At 42.7% G+C, this 19,950-nt stretch overlaps 1 protein-coding gene across 2 annotated transcripts in view; it reads left to right on the top strand.

Annotated features, from left to right (window-relative positions):
• BMP2K (BMP2 inducible kinase) overlaps positions 1-19,950 on the top strand; it is a 157,569-nt gene that overhangs the window by 62,486 nt on the left and 75,133 nt on the right. For both annotated transcript variants that reach the window (XM_063458811.1, XM_063458809.1), the window contains exon 2: positions 17,380-17,498. In XM_063458811.1, coding sequence (XP_063314881.1) covers positions 17,380-17,498 — 119 coding nt within the window. The remainder of the gene's footprint in view (positions 1-17,379; positions 17,499-19,950) is intronic.

Raw genomic sequence — 19,950 nt, 5'->3', positions numbered from 1 at the left:
TCCAGAGCATCCCAACCATGCTCAATCGGTGACATGTCCAGTGAGTATGCTGAGAACTGGGATGTTTTCAGCTTCCATGAATTGTGTTCAGATCCTTGCAACATGGGGCCGTGCATTATCATGCTACAACATGAGGTGAGGGTCATGGTTGAATGGCACAACAGTGGGCCTCAGGATCACATCACTGTATCTCTGTGCATACAAAATGCCATCAATAAAATGCACCTGTGTTCGTTGTCCAAAACATACGCCTGCCCATACCATAATCCCACAACCACCATGGGCCACTCGATCCACAACGTTGACATCAGCAAACCGCTCACCCACACAACGCCATCTGCCCTGTACAGGATTCATCCATGAAGAGAATACCTCTCCAAAGTGCCAGACGCCATTGAAAGACAGTAAGCGGCCACACCAGCCACATAAGGGACATTATGGACCATGCCAGCACCCACTAGTCTAAAATTGTCCCCCCACTATACGAGGCATACACCACCAGCTAGCTAGCCACACCATGATTCAGCAAGGTACGTGTCGGAAGGCACAATCCCGAGTCCGACACACACATGTTGAGCATGGACATGTATATCACGGTCCACAGGCTGGCCGATTTAATAACATAGATACATAACTTCCCCCAATACACCTATAACACACTCAGCTCACAGATACCTGCAAGGCTGCAAACCGTATTTTGTTTCTGTTTCCTAGTCTGTCTATCACACAGTCAGCATATGTACACTACTGCTTTCTCACTCCGATGAGCCCGATAAACACAGAATTGTACCACACACAGTTTAGCCAGACGCAGCTATAAGGTTCACTGACGCATGCCTTATCTTGCTACCTTTTTGTTTATACAAAAAATCGTGCTAATCCTTCGACTGTCACATTGTTTTGATATGTGTTTACTGAACCTGCCTCTGCTGTTGTGGCAGGCCTGTTTGTTAATTGAGCACAACAAAAATAAAGAAGAAAAAAAGAAAAGAAATTATAATGCAAACCACCCCCCACAAATAAATACAATAAAAAGTGATAAGCGACACTTAAAAAATAATAATCGCAACATCTTGTAGTTGTAACAATATGAAAAGAAATAATAAGAAATATAACAATGACAATGTACTCACAAGTGCCGACTTCCACCACACCTGGAGTCCAAGGTATAGGCGTTTGGTAAAGGAATTATGGGTCCTCAAAGTACCTGCCAAGTTAGCTTGCTCCATTTATAACTAATACATTTTATTATTGTTTTTTTTTTTTTTAAGTGTCTCTTCTCATTTCTTTTTGTGTTTATTTGCACTGGAATCTTGATTTTCTTTTCTTTTTTCTTTCCCACCCTCCATGTTCACCTATTTGAAGCATCTCAATGGACTTAAATTGTAATTATTTGCTGCACATATTTTTAATTCACATAGCTTAATTGACACATTTATTACAGTATAGACAGAAACAATAAGGTGCAATCAAACTTGGGTGAAACAGGTAACCAATTGTCTCCACTGTCATCCAGTAGGGTCCATATAAGCCATCAACAGCTAAGCTAAATCTTCTTTCTTTGCTGCTCAACTGGCTAAGATAAGCAGTATTTATTGTATGTTCAGTGTATTGATCTCTATTTTGTTGCTGTCCTAACCCATCATGCTCTGTTTTCACTATTTTTTCTTGTGGTATTTTTTATACTTGCACTTTCTCCTCTCTCGTGTTCCATTTTTCAGACGCCATCTCTTATATCCTTGTGGCATTTTAGTCTTTTCCCTTCTTCTTCTCTGTTTGTGCCATTAGCTCTGGTGACCTGCATTCTCCCTGTATGTCACTGTAGCTATTTGTGAGATTTTGCTCAGAGCAACCCTTTTACCTGCCCAAATCCTGTCAGTCCTCACTGGGTTTTGCCTTCCATTGCAGACATCTGTGGTTTGGTTTTGTCGGTTTCAAAGTTAGATTGCACCAATTGATTTCATTTTCACAGTACTTTTGGTTTTTTCTTTAGCAGTTTAAATTCTTTAGTTCAAATTAGTATTCGCTGTTTCATTATTATATTTGTGACTAATTATAATAGTTTTTTCCTAAAATTATGGCGAATAAGGACATACTTAAATGGACACTATAGTCACGAAAACAACTTTAGCTTAATGAAGCAGTTTTGGTGTACAGGGAGTGCAGAATTATTAGGCAAGTTGTATTTTTGAGGATTAATTTTATTATTTAACAACAACCATGTTCTCAATGAACCCAAAAAACTCATTAATATCAAAGCTGAATATTTTTGGAAGTAGTTTTTAGTTTGTTCTTAGTTATAGCTATTTTAGGGGGATATCTGTGTGTGCAGGTGACTATTACTGTGCATAATTATTAGGCAACTTAACAAAAAACAAATATATACCCATTTCAATTATTTATTTTTACCAGTGAAACCAATATAACATCTCAACATTCACAAATATAGATTTCTGACATTCAAAAACAAAACAAAAACAAATCAGTGACCAATATAGCCACCTTTCTTTGCAAGGACACTCAAAAGCCTGCCATCCATGGATTCTGTCAGTGTTTTGATCTGTTCACCATCAACATTGCGTGCAGCAGCAACCACAGCCTCCCAGACACTGTTCAGAGAGGTGTACTGTTTTCCCTCCTTGTAAATCTCACATTTGATGATGGACCACAGGTTCTCAATGGGGTTCAGATCAGGTGAACAAGGAGGCCATGTCATTAGATTTTCTTCTTTTATACCCTTTCTTGCCAGCCACGCTGTGGAGTACTTGGACGCGTGTGATGGAGCATTGTCCTGCATGAAAATCATGTTTTTCTTGAAGGATGCAGACTTCTTCCTGTACCACTGCTTGAAGAAGGTGTCTTCCAGAAACTGACAGTAGGACTGGGAGTTGAGCTTGACTCCATCCTCAACCCGAAAAGGCCCCACAAGCTCATCTTTTATGATACCAGCCCAAACCAGTACTCCACCTCCACCTTGCTGGCGTCTGAGTCGGACTGGAGCTCTCTGCCCTTTACCAATCCAGCCACGGGCCCATCCATCTGGCCCATCATGACTCACTCTCATTTCATCGGTCCATAAAACCTTAGAAAAATCAGTCTTGAGATATTTCTTGGCCCAGTCTTGACGTTTCAGTTTGTGTGTCTTGTTCAGTGGTGGTCGTCTTTCAGCCTTTCTTACCTTGGCCATGTCTCTGAGTATTGCACACCTTGTGCTTTTGGGCACTCCAGTGATGTTGCAGCTCTGAAATATGGCCAAACTGGTGGCAAGTGGCATCTTGGCAGCTGCACGCTTGACTTTTCTCAGTTCATGGGCAGTTATTTTGCGCCTTGGTTTTTCCACACGCTTCTTGCTACCCTGTTGACTATTTTGAATGAAACGCTTGATTGTTCGATGATCACGCTTCAGAAGCTTTGCAATTTTAAGAGTGCTGCATCTCTCTGCAAGAAATCTCACTATTTTTGACTTTTCTGAGCCTGTCAAGTCCTTCTTTTGACCCATTTTGCCAAAGGAAAGGAAGTTGCCTAATAATTATGCACACCTGATATAGTGTGTTGATGTCATTAGACCACACCCCTTCTCATTACAGAGATGCACATCACCTAATATGATTAATTGGTAGTAGGCTTTCGAGCCTATACAGCTTGGAGTAAGACAACACGCATAAAGAGGATGATGTGGTCAAAATACTAATTTGCCTAATAATTCTGCACTCCCTGTATAGCTCCTGCCCCTGCAGTCTCATGGCTCAATTATCTGCCATTTAGGAGTTAAATCACTTTGTTAATGCAGCCCTAAACACACCTCCCTGCATTGATCTTGCACAGCCTTCCTAAACACTTCCTGTAAAGTGTCATCTAATGTTTACACTTCCTTTATTGTAAATGTTGTTTAATTCAGAATTTCTTATCTCCTGCTCTGTTAATAGCTTTCTGGACCCTGCAGAAGCCTTCTGTGTGTGATTAAAGTTAAATTTTCAGAGGAGGAGATAAAAACTTCTAAAATAAGTTGCATCTGATTGGAATTTAAACTACAGTGGGACCTCAGTTTACGAATTTAATGCGTTCTCCGGGACGTTTCTTATTGCGAAAAATGTGTAAATCGAAATGCGGTTTCCCATAAGAATGCATTTGAAAACCAATTAATCTGTTCTGGAGGTCTTAAAAAAGTCAAAATAAGCTGGCATGGAAACCAACCCACAATGCAGAACACACAATAAAAGGCATGCAAAGGACGAAGCTCAGCTCCCTGCCTTGCAAAGACTTCTTGTTAAGCTGTATTGGGAAGTCTGTGATTGGACAGCCACAGTAAGTCTGGGCAGGGTTAGAAGGGGAGGGTTGCAAAGACAGCAGACAAAAGAACTGCAGGTTTTGCAAGCGTTTTTTTTTTTTTTTAGATATACTCTCAATAAAAAATTAAATACATGCAAATCACAATATGGGGTATAACTACTAAACAGTGATTGTAATGTTTTGATATTCCCCTCAATCTAGAGGCAAAAGCAGAGCTTTGGCATCCAGTTCAATACACTTCTGCTTTAGATGCTTTTATTCAATAATTTTCCTGAGGGACCAATTATGATTTTTCTCCATTTGTTCCAATTCCTAAGGTCTTAACTAAACTTTCAGCCAATGGCAGCCATCTCCTGGTGGCTGACACAACAGTGATTCCCATGATTGATGGCAATACTAGTGGATGTTCTAAGACTTTTTCCCCTGTTCAATCATGTTTTGACGGATCCTTTCAGATATCCACATCATTCCAGCCAACTACAATGATAGCGTGTTTAGTTTAGGGCTCTCCAGAGTTAATTGCATATTTTCAAGCATTAGAGATATATTTTCAGATGTTTGGGCACCAGGAACTGGCATCTATGGCTTCTTCGGTGCTTGACCATTTCTTCCACATGAACTTTCTTTCACATTCTTTTGATTTGGGAATAGCATATTGGGCTATCAATACTGATGGGTCATATTCCGATTGATAATATGCGAGTAGAGAAACACCCTTTAGTAAATTAATGAGTTATCCATCTTCAGAGACCCCTTGCCCTAAATAAAGTGAAACATTGGATGCTAAATTCTTGGGACAATATTGACATCTTATCTCGCAAACTACACTTCTCCTATAAAAGAAGTTTACCAGTCTGATATGTGGGCTTTAGATATTTCCCATGACAGTTTATACTGCACTGGGCCCAGTTTCAAATTACTAAAACCAGTAGTCAATCAGTGTTCTATACTGCCCAGACACTCATGTGTGATACGATGTTTAAAATGTTAAGAATCCAGAACATCCTTCCTCAGACATACTGATAAACCAAAATGAATTCATTTATATTGGAAATCCTATCTATTAGATTCCACACTAATTCTAGCTAGATGGGACCATAATACTATGTCTGTAGCTGGCAATACCCTTGACCTAATCTTCACTTATGCATGTACAGTAACTAATATCTGCAACACTCCATATCCACTCTCTGATCACCACCTCTTATCATTTGCTCTTGCGTACCACCTCACCCAACAACCTCAGCCTAACCCCCCTCAACTCAGGAGGGACCTTAATTCTCTTGATCTCCAACAGTTGTCAGCTGACATTGATTCACAACTGCTGTCCATCCCTTCCATCTCCTGTCCTTCACTGGCCATCTCCATATATAACTCTACTCTTACATCTGCCTTGAACACTGCAGCGCCACTCCAAACCAGCACCTCGAGGAGGACCCGCCCCCAACCATGGCCAACTAAATCAACGCGCTACCTGCAAAGATGCTCCCGTTGTGCTGAACGCTCCTGGAGGAAGTCTCGTACCCAATCAGACTTTCTCCATTATAGATTCATATTGTGTTCATAAAGTGCAGCCCTTGCCCTTGCCAAACAGTCCTATTTTTCCTCTCCCATTAGTTCATGTTCCCGCAACCCCAGGCGTCTCTTTGACACCTTTAATTCGCTTCTTCGCCCTGCTGTGGCCACCCCCAAAACTAACCTTACTTCTGATAACTTTGCATGTTACTTCACTGACAAGATTGAACAGCTAAGGAAAGAATTCTCGCCTCCTTGCCTTTCTGTTTCTCAATCACACATAAATCATGCCTTTCCTACCCTTCAGACATTCTCCCCAGCTACTGACCAAGAGGTGGCTGCTCTTCTTTGCTCCTCTCGCCCCACCACCTGCCCGCTCGATCCTGTCCCATCTCACCTTATCAGATCTCTCTCCACTTGTCTCGTGCCTTCTCTAACACACATCTTCAACTGCTCGCTCTCTTCTGGCATCGTCCCTGCTGACCTTAAACATGCCACTGTAGTACCTATACTAAAAAAACCATCCCTCGACCCATCCACCCTTTCTAACTACCGTCCCATATCCCTACTCCCTTTTTCCTCAAAGCTTCTGGAAAGACTTGTCTTTACCCGTGTGTCTCATTTCCTCAATTCCAACTCTCTCCTTGACCCCCTTCAATCTGGCTTCCGCCCTCTCCACTCTACAGAGACTGCCCTTATCAAAGTCACTAACGACCTAATCGCAGCTAAATCCAAAGGCCACTACTCCATACTAATTCTTCTTGACCTCTCAGCGGCCTTTGACACCGTTGATCATGCTCTCCTTCTTCAAACTCTTCAATCGCTTGGTCTCTGTGACTCTGTCCTCTCGTGGTTTTCCTCTTATCTCTCCCAACGCTCATTCAGTGTCTCCTTTTCTAATGATACCTCCTCCCCTCGCCCTGTCTCGGTTGGAGTCCCCCAAGGCTCCGTCCTTGGTCCCCTTCTATTTTCTCTTTATACTGCCTCTCTTGGCACACTTATTACCTCTTTTGGATTCCACTACCACCTGTACGCTGATGACACCCAGCTATATCTCTCCTCCCCGGACCTCTCCCCTGCTGTCCTGCAACGTGTCACTGCTTGCCTTTCTTCCATCTCTGACTGGATGTCCTCCCGCTTTCTGAAACTCAATCTCTCAAAAACTGAGCTCCTTGTCTTTCCTCCTCCTAATACTGATCCTCCTCTTTCGCTCTCCCTTCAAGTTTGTGGTACCAACATCAGTCCATCCTTGCAAGCGCGCTGTCTTGGCGTCATACTTGACTCTGGTCTCACCTTTGAGCCTCACATCCAGCATGTTGCCAAATCCTGTAGATTCCATCTTAAAAACATAGCCCGCATCCGCCCCTTTCTTGCACCAGATACTACCAAGGAGCTTGTCCATGCTCTAGTAATTTCCCGCATGGATTACTGTAACCCTCTCCTGATTGGTCTTCCCAAAAGCCTTACTGCACCCCTACAGTCCGTAATGAACGCTGCTGCCTTACATTGGCTTCCTGTATGCTATAGGAGTCAATTCAAGGTACTAACTCACACCTATAAAGCACTGAACAACTCTAGCCCCTCTTATATCTCCTCACAGATCCATAGGTATGTCCCTTCTCGGTCTCTCCGCTCTGCCCGTGACCACCTCCTGTCCGTTGTCCGCACTCGTACAGCCAACTCGCGCTTGCAGGACTTCTCCCGGGCGGCTCCCTTCCTATGGAATAGCCTGCCTACCGCCATCAGACTCTCCCCTAGTCTTGCATCTTTTAAGAAGTGCCTTAAAACCCATCTCTTTAGGAAAGCTTATGGCCTCCAAGACTAACCAATACCTCACATACCTGTCTCTTGCCCTCTCCTAAAGGGCAGTCCACCTTATTTGATTGCAAATTCCTGTCTTAATGTGTTTTACACCCCACCTCCTATAGAATGTAAGCTCGATCGAGCAGGGTCCTGTTCAACCTATTGTTCCTGTAAGTTTATTTGTAATTGTCCTATTTATAGTTAGATCCCCTCTCATAATATTGTAAAGCGCTACAGAATCTGTTGGCGCTATATACATTGCAATAATAATAATAATAATAATGTAGCTGGCATTGACATAACCAAATGTTGTGCTCATTCTGTGTCCACAAAACATATCAAGCTAGGGCTTCCCAATTTAGAGGCTGCTGATTGGTCCTCAGATTTTACCCGTAAATTATTCTATTTTCGTCCTGTTTCCATGATTGTACTGTCATAGTGATATATGTGTATATTAATCATAGCTTTCAATGTACATAGTAGGAGCATCTTGTCTGCAATAAAGTTTTCACATTTTCCCTTCCCTGTGGATAGGATAATATAGATTTTTTTTCTCTCTCAATATTAAACAGATATGGGACATTTGAGTAGATTTGCACACTTTTTTTTTTTTTTTAAAAGGTGAGTAATTTGAAGTCCACTCTTGTCTGAGGAAGCTGTCATGTTATCGTCTGAGCGTAGTTGGGTGGACTGTGCTATGTCAGGCTTAAATAACTACAAAAACGTGAACCGTGGATTAACTGCAGGTTTTACCCATTTAGTTGCTCGTAACCAAGGAGATAGACCTTATTCGCGGGACTATGTCGGGTGTCGTTGAGGTCACTCAACGTGTTGTATTGTACCCTATGTACATGTAGGTAGCATCGTTGTGGTTGGTACATCTGTTGTGCTGTGGGTATTTATGTATAGGCCTGGTCCTGGCTCTGTCAGTAGGAGGTGTACAGTGATGCTAGGATGTAGGTGCTGTTTGTCACGAGGTACAGATCTAAAATCTGTCTGAGCAGGCATAATGAGGGGTCTTGGACGTTTGTAGGGAGCGTATCCCTCCGTCCTAGCTAGTTCTCGCTGTGGGCATCAACCAGAGAGATTACTCCCGGTGCCCAGGTCACCCGTGGGCATGGGGGGGGGGTGTAAGGGATCATATGGGGAGGCAAGCATGCCAGTCTTCTGAGTGGTTGAGTATTTAGCGTGTCCCGTCAGGGGTATGTGTAACTGTAAAGTTCCAGGGGTCTGGGGTATTCTCAGTGGGAGAAGGTCCCTGCTGCGTTCAGGTGGTGGCCCGGGCATAGGGCTCCGAAGCCTGTGGTCTGGGTACAAACTCCGTGGCTGTCTGCGGGTTCCAGTGGTGTCGGGTTTCGGACGTCTTGGGCAAGATATCTCGGTTCTGAGGCTCGCCAGAGAGGCCCATGTTGTGTAGGATAGCTGCCGCTTCTTTGACGTCTTGGGCTGTGTGGGTCGCTTCTCCGTTGTAGATGATCAGAGAACGAGAGAGGTGCCACCGGTAGCGGATATTGTGTTGCCGTAGCACCGATGTAAGTGGTCGGAATTCTCTACGCCAGGCCAACGTGCTGCCCGAAAGGTCGGTGTAAAAGGTGAGCTCCTTTTCTTCGAAGTGGTATGGTAGCTTATCTATGCAGGCTGCCAGTAGTGCCATTTTGTCTTTCCCGCTGCGGAACTGAACCACCAGGTCTCTCGTAGCTGTGGATGGTGCTTTCCGTGGTTTGGGTACCCGGAATACGCCGTCGATTTTAATTGTTTTGGCCTGTCTAGGTGTCAAGAGGGCCGCTAGCAGACATCTGGCCATGTGTGGCAGCTCTGCCTCAGGGACAGTGTCCGAGATCCCCCTTATTTTGAGGTTGTTCTTGCGGCATGTGTCTTCTTGGGCTGCAAAACGGCGCTCGTGGACTGCCCTCTGCAGGGATGCAATTTGCTTCGTGCCTGTGGTGGAGGACCTCTCCAGTTCCCCCAGACGGCCTGTCAGACCCTGTATATCTTTGCGTATGGTAGCCATATCTGCCATTAGGTTTCGTTGCAGATCTGCTAGGAGCTCTTTCGTTATCTCTGTGGTCACCGGGGCAGTGGTCGGGTCTGGCCGTGGAGGTAGCAGCGTGGTAGCCGTAGCGGGTAAGTACCCTTCATCTCCCTCGTTGAGTTGATCATCGGAGAAATCCTAGCTGTCTCCCATGATAGACGCCATCTTGTGCCCTAGGCCGCTGCTGGCCTGTCGCCACATGTCTCCGATATTCATCCCCAATCGGGGCTTGTCAGGCTTCAGTTTTTTATTTTTCTTCCCCATTATGGCCCTAGAGTTTTGGGAATCTGTTGTCGCCCAAAAGTATCGGTAGGAGAGGCAGTATTTTGTCGATTTTGGCCTTTGATTTCAGGAGCTCGGGAATCATGCGACCTCTCGCTTTGGCAGTCAGGCTCCGCCCCTGTTTTTGGATTTTTATCTAGTTTTGTTGTTTTATTGAGATGCTGTTAGCTGTTTCACTGGATGTCACAGCTCAAAAAATATCTATATTTTTTCCACCATAGGTTAGGGAAAATCTGGAAATTAGTGAATATCTGAGCTGTAACCAGCTACCTGACTTGTTTGAATTTGGCCCCTTTGTATTTTTGCAACATTCAGATTTTCAGTTACTCAGTACTTTCACATAACTGTCTGTGACAAATGGAGTGCAGTATTTCAAGGAACACTACAGCAGTAGGAATACCTATGGGTGGCCGCCCCCTCACTGTTAGGGATTAAAAGGAATTACTTACCTTTACTCCCTCGCTGCACTTGACTCTGTGTAGATGCTCTGCTTCCAAGATTGATGATTTAAGCCAATTCAATGTTTCCCCATAGGGGAATATTAGGAGGCTTGTGCGCATGTATGCCAAAATCCTCCATAGAAGAGTATACCACTTCTATAGAGGTGGAAGCACTATAGAAACTTGTATGTAAACACTTCAAACTGAACTATTTTACTTTACAGGGCTAAATTGAAAGATCCATTGCACTGTGACCACTCCATGGAGATGGAGTGGCCTGGGTGACTTTAGTTATATTTAGTAATATTTTACTTTGTTTACAGGGCCAGGGGGGGCTCGTTAGTTTTTTTTTTTTTTTTAACACTATACTGTCAGGAATACATGTTTCTGTTTCTGACCCTATAGTGTTCCTTTAACTGAATAATGAAAACTAAAACAAATTCTTATTCAGTATCCTCTTCTGAAGTCTAGCGCAGCCTGAAGTGTTACTAAATATTTGAAAAAGGTGATTGGAAACCCATTACAAGTGTGTTGAAATGAGCAAACAGAAATGTGTAATTTACATACCTGAAAAGTGAACAGAGCAAATTTTATTATTTATTAAAATCTATTTTTATTCATGCAAAGTTTGATAGTTCGGGTTATCTTATTTTTCTTCTTTACTACCACCAACACCACCACAAATGAGTCAATACTCTCAGTTGTGTTTTCACTTTAAGGGACACTATAGTCACCAGAACAACTACAGCTTTATAATCATTACATGCAGGCATTTTCATGCAAACACTGCCTTTTTAGAGAAAAGGCAGTGTTTACATTGTCCCTAGGGACACCTCCAAGTGGCCACTCCTCAGATGGCCACTGGAAGTGCTTCCTGGCTCAGTGCTGCACAGTAGGCAGCTCTGCCGTTCAGCATCCCCATGCTGAATTTTCTTCATAGAGATGCATTGATTAAAAAAAAAGTGTTGTATTGTTAATATTGATTTAGGTCATCGTAAATACAATACTTGGAAATTTAAATGAAGATTTTTCTCCTTGCGATTTCATCTTGGGACACCAGTATCTCAGTTCGCCATGGCAGTTCTGCTTGCTGCATTCTTCTCCCCAAAACACAACTGATCATTTTGCAGTCCTGACTAGATATCCCGGAATCCTTTGTCCCTCTTAAAAGTAGTTTATTCAACCCCCCTTTTCCAGAGAGTTTTGTCTTTACATAAGTTTTTCCCTTTGATCTCCTTCCCCAGCTACACTAGAACATTCTGTAAGAAGTGACCAGTTAGGGTGGGTTTCTAGGCTATAATGCAGACCTAGACCTAGAGACAGGATGACTTGAGAAAACGCATATTTGCATTGTTACACCTAAATATTAATTTCTTTGATGTTTTGATCTCCTGATGACATGACTCTTGCAACTATTACAAAAAGATGTACACATTACTTATTACATATCTGTAACAAAAATCTAAGCAAACCATCTATGTTGTACGCTTTGATGACAACTTCTTTTGATATGTAAATGATGTTCCATTGTGAAATCAGATAGCCTTTCTTAGTTTATTACACACCAAACCTCCACAAAAGCATATGCCCATATATTAAATAGAAAATAAAATTTTTTAAAGGCAACCCATTTATACATTCTGATATTGTCCATATTGAAGTCTAAGCAAGCTAAATTTGCCTGAAGCATTAGAGGATGTTAAAAAAAGCTTGTCAGGGGGCGGAGCTTGACCGCTGAGCCGTGCAGACGCATCTGCCACGAGCTCCGATCCGGCGGGCAGAAACCGGGGTATCAGCGACGACTAATAAGCCCAAAAGCATCGGAGGGTGCACTACCCACGTTGGGGGTGCCCCACTGAGCATACAGACACCACCCCGGTGCCTGTCAATGCCGGGAAAGCGGAGTTCCACATGCGGCCTACTGGGGCTGAAGCAGGGGGGAGGCGGCCGCTCCCCTCAGTGCAAGAACCCACAAGCTACTACACCTCAGCATACCCTCCCCCATGGACCGGTGGGGGACATCCCGGTCTCCAAAGCACATACGGACCAGCATGGAACAAGACCAAACCAACCACCAGAAGACCACACCAAGACCACACCAGACCACAGAGGTACAGCCAAAATGGCCGACCAACCCGAGCTGCGCAGGCGGAATACCCGCTCAAGGACACACACGTCCCCTATGACAATATTGGACCGTACCTGCGCTGGTCTCAGGGCAGCACTGCGAAACCAGGGAGCAACTCACCGCCAAGCTGATCAGATGGTGGCCTCATGGTTGCAAACAACAACGCGACGCAGGCACTACATACAGGTACCCCACGCATCCAAGATGGCCGTCAGACACAATAGATACCGAAGGGCATCGAGACGGGACCCAGCGCCAGGCCTCTCAGACACACGCTCTCACCCACATACAAACAAAGCCGAGACCTCCAATCCAACAACGGTGCACATTACTAAAATACCTTACCTGAATCCCGGCTTCCAACACAGTAACGAGCGCCACCCCTCAACCAACACTGTGATACAAGTGAAGGGGAAACTGCTCACCGTGAAGCGACGTCCTGGAACTAACCCCCGAAATGGAGACACCGGGCCCTGCGACCACTATGACAAGAAGAACAGCAACAGCCTGCGGATCCTACCAGCGCTGGGCATAGGATGAAGTGCCTACCACACTGCTTCACACAGGTGAAAGATTGCTGGACTGTTCAGAGCACACGATCCAGCTGAGTACCCGGACCCTGAAGCATAACTCAAGCCACGAATGGACTATTCTCATGGACTGGTGGTAATAACTCTAAATCTGATGACAACCGTTCCTGATGGTCCTATGGACACTGAAAATTGACAAAGCAGTTAATACCCATGCCTGGAATGCGTAGGAAAGCTATTTTAAGTGACAGGATGGACATAGCAAAGTGCCACAGGGCAATCATATCATAGAGAGAATAGTGATGTTAAGGCATATTATAGGCAAGTTATTAGCAATGTTAATTATAATAAGATGTCTCATCAGCTAAATACCCATAGCATAACGTTACTTTGCACCATTTGAGAATTAGCTACTGCTTTGTTGCAAAACATGCTCGCACTCTATCTACTCTAGCATAGGCGAACTAGCAATGTTAAACGTCTTTATCTTACTTAATCTTATTCAACTCTACTCTGAAGTAACGACTGTTTAGTTAAGCATGCAGAAAATATATAAAATGTGCGAATTATCATGCCACTGTTAATTTTTTATGAAACTTGAAATACGCTGTTGTGGCGTCCGTTGAAAGCCTGTAACCATCTGCACAACCTAAAATAAAGAATTAAAAAAAAAAAAAAAAGCTTGTCAGAAGCTCATTTGAAAAGGATAATGTACTCTTGCATATAATATGCTGTTCTCGGTGAACAGGTCTTTGGTGGTATGCTGTTTTGTTACACATGAGATTACTGTACCTTTCTAATACAGGACTGTTTTTTGAATCAAGGCATTCATTGCTATAGAGCAGGGGTAGGCAACTGTTGACATTCCAGATGTTGTGGACTACATCTCTCTTTTTTTTTTTTAATTCTTTATTTTTGTTGTGCAGGTAGGTACATGATCAAACGCCACAACAGCGTACTTATATATATATATATATATATATATATATATATATATATATATACATACAGGCTTAACATTGGCAAGAGTATGTGCACATTTTTTAGGATATAAAATACAAGCAAGATCAACATAGCAGGCTTAACAATGGTGAAGTGTTACTGCAATGTAGGTTAGCATATGTGTGAATTAGGGTGCTTTGCTGTATACTACTGCAGTATTTTGGGTGCTGGAACAAACAAGTCTGCCTGAAAAATTAGGCCGGTGTTTCAATCATAGGGATCAGCAGGCCTGAAGAGTATCAGTTAAGTAGGTTAGGTAAATAAGTGAGTGTTCTGGCTGTGCTATACAGTTAGAACATCAGAGTGAAAAATTAAAGTAAATAATACAATTAATGCTTAACAACGCTATTCTATCTATACCCTTATCGTTGTTATGTCACCGGCTAAACATGCAGTTTCTATCGTGCTAGTCAGGGGTGTCTAGGTTGTGTGAACTTGTGGCAGGTTTATGAGTAGTTCTAAACAATGGTATTAGAAGAAAAACATAAGAGAATAATAATTAGTATTGCATGATATGCCTATTCTGGTGCATATGCTGTCACTGAGCGTTAAAGGACCACTCTAGTGCCAGGAAAACATACTCGTTTTCCTGGCACTAGAGTGCCCTGAGGGTGCCCCCACCCTCAGGGACCCACTCCCGCCGGGCTCTGGGGGGAGGAAGGGGTTAAACTTACCTCTTTCTCCAGCGCCGGGCGGGGAGCTTTCCTCCTCCTCTCCTTCTTCCTTGCGACGTCATCGGCTGAATGCGCATGCGCGGCAGGAGCCGCGCTCGCATTCAGCCGGTCGCATAGGAAAGCATTTACAATGTTTTCCTATGGACGCTTGCGTGCTCTCACTGTGATTTTCACAGTGAGAAGCACGCAAGCGCCTCTAGCGGCTGTCAATGAGACAGCCACTAGAGGTTTTGGAGGCTGGATTAACCCTCATTATAAACATAGCAGTTTCTCTGAAACTGCTATGTTTATTAAAAAAAAGGGTTAATCCTAGAGGGACCTGGCACCCAGATCACCTCATTAAGCTGAAGGCTTATACTGAACACGCTATTCTAAAGACTCACTGCTGCATGTCGTTCCATAGTTGTACGAAAAGTTGTAGGTCAACGTTTATCATATATCATATATTAGTTTAACAGTTATTAACCAAGATTAAGTAGCAGGAGCCTGGCTTGGAATCTGGGCAGTGCGGTTAAGCTACCTAGTGTCTTGTCAGACTTGTGTACTTGCCGCTAGGCGAGTGTCTGGGCTATAGGGTATTGCTAGCGGTAATCCTGTTCCCTGAGGTGCGTGAGGCAGCCGTTAGAGTCCCGCACTGTGCGCCTGTAGGGATTCCCCTTTCAGTCTATACCTATCGAGTTGGTAGAGTAAGATTAGTGTGGCCTTGGTTATGGGAATTACGGAGCGAGATTCCAAGGGGCACAAGGTTATGCTAGTGAGTTGGGATAGACACGAACATTACACGTGAGAAACATGTTAGGGGGTCTCAGAGGGTTTTCTCATTTAAATAGGTGGCCAGTATGTCAGGGCCCCTAAATGAGTGAATGGATAGGACCCCATCCTGAGTTGAGGTGAGGGTGTAATCTATTCATCTTGACTGGGGGGGGGGGGGGTAGGGGGGGTCCGTAATATGGTCCCCAGTGTGAACCCCAGTTGCTAAGGGTGCATTATAGGCCTTACGATGAGCCTTAAAGGAACATGACCTCAGGTGGCCAACTATTTGTGGTGGAGGAACATATGAAGACTATAAAGAAAGGAAAAGAAAATAACAATAACAACTTGCGGTAACGTAAATCTGAGTTCAGTACACAGTGGAGTCCATCTTTGGGCCCGACATGAAAGTGAAAGTCCAGCCACTAGGGCGTTAAATTTCAACCTGTGCCTGCTGCAGTACTGGGCACAAAAGGAACAATGTTCGTAACGTCCCATGAGCTTCCAGCGCGGGTGCTGGGACGGGTGGTCTGCACGAGCCCCAGGTTGTTCAGGAAGGCACCGGAGTCATCGGGCGAGGTGAGTTGGAAGGTTTTGTCTCCCTTGGTGACAGTGAGGGAGTGGGTTGGCCCCCATCTGTACCTGATGCCGGCTTCTTGGAGGGTCAGGGTCACCCGACGGACTGAGCGCCTCCAGTCCAGTGTGGCTTTGCATAGGTCCTGAAGAACAGTGAGCTGCATCTCTTCAAATGTGAAGGGGCTCTGGGTATTGAGTGCTTCCACAACCACCATCTTGTCGCGGTAGGATTGGAATCGAAGAAGGACATCGCGGGACGTTGCTGTTGGGGCCCTTATGGATTTAGGGAGCTTGTGGGAGCCCTCTAGAGGGGTATGTTTTGCTTGCCTGGGACTTTACTAACAGATTTATTAACAATTTCCTAATGAAGATATTTGATGTGGTTGCGCAACTACTTTTGCGCATGGCCACTGATAAAGCTCATGCACAGAAAGCTGCAAAGGCATCTTTCAGGGGAGGTAGACATTTGTGTGGCTAGTGCATTTTGCAGAAATATATGGTATCACACACTACTAAGTATTTTTACCAATCATAGCAGTTTAACGCAAATGTGTACATCTGTTGTTAAAGTGCTCAAAATGCCCTTTTACATAATATTATATTGTGTTTTTGACATGCTGTCTAGATAAATTCTATATCTTGTAGAATTACCTTCTTCAAGGCAGGTTATCTTCACACAATATTTTATTATAGTAAATCACATGCTTTATAAATATTCTCGAAAGTGTCTTCTTCGTCTGCAGTCTGTAAGCACACACATCTGGCTTACAGAATGACTGATTATATAATCTGTTAAAGTGACCAGTTCACCATTTCAGTGAGATCATAAGTTGTAAACTTAAACACGAAACCTATTTGAGCCCCAGACGAAAAAAAAATAAAAAATACAGAAACCAATTCTGTTACAATGTCCAGGACATAAGGGGTTAAATCCAGCAGAGATTGATAATCAGCTAAGAGTTGAAGCAAATAGTTCTACAGATGTTGTTTTCGTAAGAAATTAGTTCTTCAGATGTTCTTTTGTTTCTTTCTTTGGGTATTAACCAATCTTTAAATATAGACCTTTCAAATAAGCGTAAATATGTGTAGATTTCCAAAATATGCATCAAGTGAATTTATAATACAGTGTGTGTGTATATATATATATATATATATTTTTTTTTTTTTGCATTTCATGAAGGTTCATTATTACATGTTGCTGCAAAGCAAACCAAGATATATTTCACTGTTTACTTGGAAACAGGACTTATTGTGCTGAAGAAACACTGTCTTCAGAACCAACCTTTTAAAATTATATTGTAAATTTGCCTTTTAAAAAAAAAAAAATAAAAAAAAAAAATAAATTCTATTTCCCCAGGGGGCTTCTCCACTGTCTTTCTTGTGCGCACGGCTGGAGGATTACGCTGTGCCTTGAAGAGGATGTATGTGAACAATGTGCCTGATCTTAATATCTGCAAGAGAGAAATTACAATTATGGTGAGTTGACCTAGAACTGTCTGTCATCGTGCATATTATTCTTTTAATTAATATACAATGTCAAACATGTTAATGGTATTAGTGTTTTTGTACTGCTGTGTCTAAGGCTTTAGTTCTAAATTAATAAAGACCCTGTCTGAGTTATACATGGTCCTCTCCACGTAAGTCAAAGCACTTCAGTGTACTCTCTTTGTTCCAATTTCATCATAGCAGTTTTAATGTCACAAGAGTATTTGATTATTACATTTATATAGAAGTGGCGGCTGGTAAAGTTTTAATGGTGGGGTGCAAGACTCCTCCTATTAGAATTTGACTGTGCCTCTTAACTCTGCAGCCACCATCTTCTCTGCTTAACCTCAAATACTCAGCCCCTAATGGCAGTCTCCATACAGTACACACAGTTTCATACAATACTAAGAGCAAGATACAATACAGCGATAACTATACAATTCACAGAACAGAGTAGAATATAGAGATACCCCTACAAAACACTGAACCAGTTACAACACAGTCATACCCATACAATATGAATAACCCGGTACAATAAGGATTTGCCAACACAATACATGGAGCGGAGCATAATACAGAAAAAATATACATACAGAGATGGGCACAACAAAAATTAACCGTAATATGCACAGATCTGGATGGAAAATACGGAGATACCCATACAACATACAAGCTTGGTACAAAAATAAGATATCCATAATTATTACTCCCCACATCCTTTTCCACTGTGATGTACATACAGAGCTTCAATACAGATATACCTACACAGTACAATGTCTCTGCATTAGGCTTCAGAGTTCTCTGCCTAATTGTTTCTCACTAGCCTTCTCTAAATCTCCTTTTCCTGATCTTATCTTTAATAGTGCTCCTGCTATGGCAACTTTAGTTTTGTCAGACAGCTACTTCTGATTCACTATTAGATCTCAGCGCACAGCGTTAAAGCAGCAGGATAATCAGACTCCTTATTACCTTTACAGCTGCCAACATGATCAATCCGCAGTTGTAAATTGGAGCTATGACGTAGCTGACAATCATTACAGTTTATAGAGTGAAATCAGAATGAGCTCAGTCCTAGTCCTGCAGTGTGGACCTTCACATATTTTTATCTAGTCACAGCACAAGTGTCTCAGCTACAGAGTGACAGAGTACGTTAATTACGATGGTGGGGATTGGGTAGCTGAGCCTACACTATGCACATGTGCCAATGGGCGCATGTCTCTTTTCAGCTATGAAACTAGATATTAAGACTATTAGTGACAGCCATCTCTGTGCTGTCTGTCAGAATTGTCAGCCATTTTCCTGACTTTGTATATATATACATCATATATTTTTAGTAAATTTCCTTTATTAATCAGACAGATTCTGAGACATTGGGGGAGAGAAAAAAACATCATACGGGTACATTTGACAGGGGCCAGGAGCTGCTGCTGCTATGCTACTTCCAAGATGACTTTTTGCTTCTTTCTACTGTAGGCACTGTAATCTCACCTTCTGATGCTATGAACCAATGATGGCTCCTGAATAGAGAAGCCAATAGAAAACCTCTACTCATGGGCAGCTGGCTCTGCTGTCCAAATGACAATTCAATGGGAGGTCCTGAAATTCCTTCTTTAAAATAGACTATGCATGTGCAAAATCTGCGGAAACAGGACCGATTTTAAACCTGTTCTTTTTATTTTTTTGGACAGTTTCTCTCAAAAAAGCTTTTCAACACAGCCACAACTCAGGGAAGGGGCCCTACAGTACCTTTAGCATATTACAGAGACATAGATTTTTAAAAAAACATGATTTTGATACAGGCCCTGGGTATTACTTGGAACGAGCACTATAGTGTTAAAAATACACTTTTCAATTTTTGTATTTTTTTTTAAACCCCCTCCTGACTCCACTACATCTAATTAACCCCCTAGACATCCCTAAATGCCCGTAGGTTCCCCATATTACATTCTTTTCAACTTTATTTTGTGCCCAGACCTAGGTCCTTGGCGCCGCCATCTTTGTGTGGGCAGATACTTTCAAGAGTTTATTGGCAAAAAAAAAAAAAAACAATTAACAAATTAAATTCTGAATGGTAAATATCAGACTACAATTGCCAAGGTGTGATTATATCATTTCTTCCAGTTTAAGATTTTTTCAATGTTGCCTTTCAAATTGCAATTCATTACAATTGGGAATTTAGAGTGAAGTTTAAGTTTGTGAAAAAAATTGCCAAATTGGAGAGTTTCTCCATGTCGATTATGTTTCCAGCCTGGCTGTTTTGACCTAAAATGTTAAATTTAATTTTAATTAACATTGAATTCCCCAAAATTCACTTTACAGTAAAAGAGATGTGTAGCTAAATGCAGCACTTTGGTCCTCACAGAACATGCCGTTACTTTGGGAACAGGAAGTCTAGTTGGTGGTACGCAGGCTGAATTTCAGCATCTTAAAATTTTGTTAGTGC

This window comes from Pelobates fuscus, chromosome 6, assembly GCF_036172605.1.
Source record: "Pelobates fuscus isolate aPelFus1 chromosome 6, aPelFus1.pri, whole genome shotgun sequence".
Lineage (NCBI taxonomy): Eukaryota > Metazoa > Chordata > Amphibia > Anura > Pelobatidae > Pelobates > Pelobates fuscus.
The sequence above is the reverse complement of the archived record's forward strand: the minus strand, read 5'-3'. Positions and strand labels throughout refer to the sequence as shown.